Source organism: Mastomys coucha, chromosome X (genome assembly GCF_008632895.1).
Source record: "Mastomys coucha isolate ucsf_1 chromosome X, UCSF_Mcou_1, whole genome shotgun sequence".
NCBI classification, from domain to species: Eukaryota; Metazoa; Chordata; class Mammalia; order Rodentia; family Muridae; genus Mastomys; species Mastomys coucha.
In genome coordinates, this window is record NC_045030.1 from 135777345 (window position 1) to 135781297 (window position 3953).

Consider the following 3953-nt stretch of genomic DNA (forward strand, 5'->3'; position numbering starts at 1 on the left):
TATATATATATATATATATATATATATATATATATATATATATATACATACATATACATATATATACATATATATATATGATCACACATAACTGTCTTTTATAGAGGAAATCACATTGTAAAACATAAAAACATTAATACAAGTTGCAACAGCTACCACAGAACATTAAATAGCCCCAAAAGATGATTTTTTTCATCAAGGAAAAAAATCAAAGTAAAAGAAAATAATCATTCAAATCAGAGGCTTTTAAAAACACAAGTATTTCATGTGCCCTATAAAGGGCAATGGAATATGGGACTCAAAAGCTGTGGAACGAAAAGAAAAAGGGCTCATCTGTGAGATGGAGGTCTGATTAAGAGATCGTGAGGTCATTAACTCCATCAGCGGAGTTCTGAGTTTCTGAGTATATCAACTCTGATTAGACCCTTTAATCAAGTGCCACTGTACCAAACTCCATAGAGACCCTTGTAAAGGATAAAAATGGTTTTCTTCGAAGAGTAGAAGAGCTAAATCAATGGTACCTTCCCCCACCCCCTCTTACTGTCTCCCTGCCTGTCACACACACCATCTGCCCTGTACTTTTTTTTATAAGAAACCACTTCCTGGTCAAGCAAAACATACCTCTGATTATCTAACATATGAACCAAACTATTGACATAGTATCTTAGAAAACCTTTTCATTGTTTCCTTCTCATAGATTACAAACTCAGAAACATAACAAAGTCCCATGGCCTTCAGAAATAATTTAATTCCCTTTTAATTGACTCACTGCCAAAATCCAGTCTCCTTCCACATTTTGTATTTTTAAAACAGGCTCTCGCTATGTACCTTTTCCCCACTTTCTATCCCTTCTTGGCATTCTGAAACTTACTGCATTTGTATTTTCAGTGCACTTTGCTGTTCCTCCCATCCCACTATACAAAAGAATATCTTTTTAGATGCAGAGATGTTACATATTTACACAGTAGAAATGGCCGTGTCATTCAAGAAGCCAAAACCAACCAAGAAAACCAGCAAATTGTGAAGTCTTACTCTGAAAGCAGCATTTCACTGTTTTACAGTTTAACAAAATAAATGTCCTATGGTTTGGCTCCCTTTATGTTCCTACTGACAATAAAGTTCTTTAAAATGTTCTCAAGTTCTCATCCAAAGGCAAGTTGAAGACATATTTTTAACCACCTTTTACACACAAATACTGGAATAAAATGCTTACACATTGTGTAGAAGTATCCCCAGCTAATTAAAAGGCCAATCACATTTTTCAGTTTTCTCATTAAAAAGAACATAAGGAAAGGAAAAAACCCTTTATACTTAGGATCATGAAAATGTATTTTTGGCAATTAGAGAGGGAGTTTTATTGTAGTAAAGTATGTATGAAACAATGTTTTCACCATTTGTACATATCTAAGTCTCTGTAGAATTAAGTATCTTCACAGTTTCGTGTGGCCATCACTACCACCTATCTCCAGAAATTAATGGAGTCCTCAACTGAAAAACTATACACATTAACCACAACTTCCCATTCCTCTCTTCCCTCCAGTTCCTGGCCACATATGTATGTAGAATTAGATTCACAACAGAGAAAAATAAAGAGAAATGAAATATGCTGCTTGAATATCTACATCAGCTTTAATCAAGACAAGATTTTTCACTTCTCTTGGGTACACGCCTACTAGTAGTACATAATGACTGTTGAGCCGGAAAGATGGCTCCATAGTCAAGAGCACTTGCTACTCTTCCTAGAGCCTAAGATTCCCAGCATCTCACAGCCACCTGGAACTCTGGTTTCCCTCCAGTTCCTGGGGAATCTGATGCCCAATTCTGAGCGCTACAGGACACAAGACACACATGTGCTGCACAGACATATATGTAAGGAAAACACCCATATCAAATAAGCAAACCTTTAAAATAAAAAAGGTAATGCTGTTTTTAACTTTGTGAGGGACTAAGAGTTCCCACAAAGACCTGCATAACTGTGTATTCCTATCTGCGACATATGGAGGTCCCTGTTTTTAACATCCCCACCAATGCTGCTGTCATCTACTGTTTTGTTTGTTGTTTTCTATAATAACTCTGGGTCTGCTTTGGTTTTTTGATGGTTGTTTTGTATAATAACTCTGGGCCTGCTTTAAGAAGATAAATGTTTTGCATCCAGCTCTTTTTTCCCTAAAAGAATACATGTAATGAAGTCATCACATAGTTAATTTCTCAATATATTTCTCAAAGTATTGTAGTGTGCCTTATTTCCTAAGCTGACCAACAAAGGGGTAATTCAAAGCCAATTAAATTCAACCTATTTCAAATGGATTAGTATTTTCAAGTTGTTCTCATGCTGTGGGGACTTGCTGCTCAGTCACTCTAGGACTGAAGAGAAAAGGATATCTAGAACAATGAGTGAGGTAAGAATGGACAGAAGATGACAGGGCACTTTACTATCCTAAGACTCAAGCACAGTGCTTCAAAGCTCCAACATCATAAGTAAAGGGATATTAGTCATGGTGGGAATCATCTGATTGTATCAAAAAATTCAAACAGAAATTTTAGTATTCACATTTTTTCACCCATCTCCAAGAAACTTTTCATTAAACTTGTGAGCAAAGAAACATCAATGGCTCTCAATGCAAACTCCTGGAGAAATACACTGGCAATGAAAGCCTGGCAAGGATATAAGGGATCCCAAAGAGATAAAAATTCAGCTGGAGATGTATCTCCAAGCTGTGTGGCTGGTGTGGTAGCTGATACACAAGAGAATTCAGCTTACCTCAACCAGGTTCTTTTTAGAATACTCTGTACACACTGTTAAACCTAGGGCTTTGGAGAAGAAGCTGCATTCTAAAGTTGGGCAATGACCTATCTGACATGAGCCAGCTAAGTCAAAGAAGGAGATAATAAGTCTCTAACCCAGGTTTTTAGGTTCAAGTCCAAAATTCCTTCTACTATCCACACGTTAGTCTTTGCCTTTGAAAAGATTATACTTTTTAATTGGAACACAAAGCACTTGACTTACTTGGCAATTCTGATCTCAAACCTGTATTGTCTCTGCCTAAAAAAAAGATACACAATCAATTCAGTTGCATTCATTAGTAGCCAAATGGCAAATATTCCTAGACTTCTTGGCCGCTGGAAATGCACAAGAATAAATGATTAATACTGTCCACTGAAAACATCTTATAACAAACAAGTATCTGCCAATTTAAATTCGAGGGCATTTAAGAATTTGACAGGAGGATTTTCTAGTAAACTGATAATGAAATTCTCTTTGAAATGACAGGAAGCCATTCTCTAATGTTTATATAGTCCTAGGGAAAATAACCAAAAGTTTATGAACAAAATCAGCTGCCTGCCCCATCAATCATATGATGGCTAGGAAAGGTTTAAAACATAATTTAGTTTAAACACCAAATTCAAATGTATTCACTTCAACCTGGCTCCTTCCCAAGGTCACATATCACCTGAGAAGCAGCACTAATATCTGTCAAAGTTAGAATCTAATGCTAAGCAGCACCTCAATGAATATGTTAAGAAAATAGGATTTTAGCTATCAAGGAATCAAGAGGTTTGTGAGGGTTTTTATCCCAGCCCTGTGTTCTTTTCTCCATTCCTCATGAATTGCCCATTATCATATCACACTAAAATGAGCATCAGAATTCACCAATAGAAACGTTTCTTAAACAGCCAGTAAGTTGTCTTTATAACTGTTAAGGAAATAACTGAGGCTAGGCAACAGTGTACATATGACATAGAGTTGGAAATTTCCTTTCCCAGCATAGCCAGCCCTCAGCAAAGTCAGGGTCTAAAGAACGAAATAAAACACAGCTGAAAAGAGGCACAACATTAGATATGGAGGCTCATCCTAAATAATATTCTTGCTTGCAACAGGAATGACTGAGATGCACCTGGCAAGTCAGCCATTCGCTTTCTGAAACAGAGTCAGTCCGCTAATAAGTTAAGCA

General features: G+C 36.5%; 1 protein-coding gene across 1 annotated transcript in view; it reads right to left on the reverse strand.

Moving 5' to 3' along the window:
• The window catches only part of Ammecr1 (AMMECR nuclear protein 1), a 231925-nt gene that overhangs the window by 17195 nt on the left and 210777 nt on the right, over positions 1 to 3953 (reverse strand). The window contains exon 3 of the mRNA XM_031368843.1: positions 3008 to 3043. Within this exon, the coding sequence (XP_031224703.1) occupies positions 3008 to 3043 (36 nt within the window). The remainder of the gene's footprint in view (positions 1 to 3007; positions 3044 to 3953) is intronic.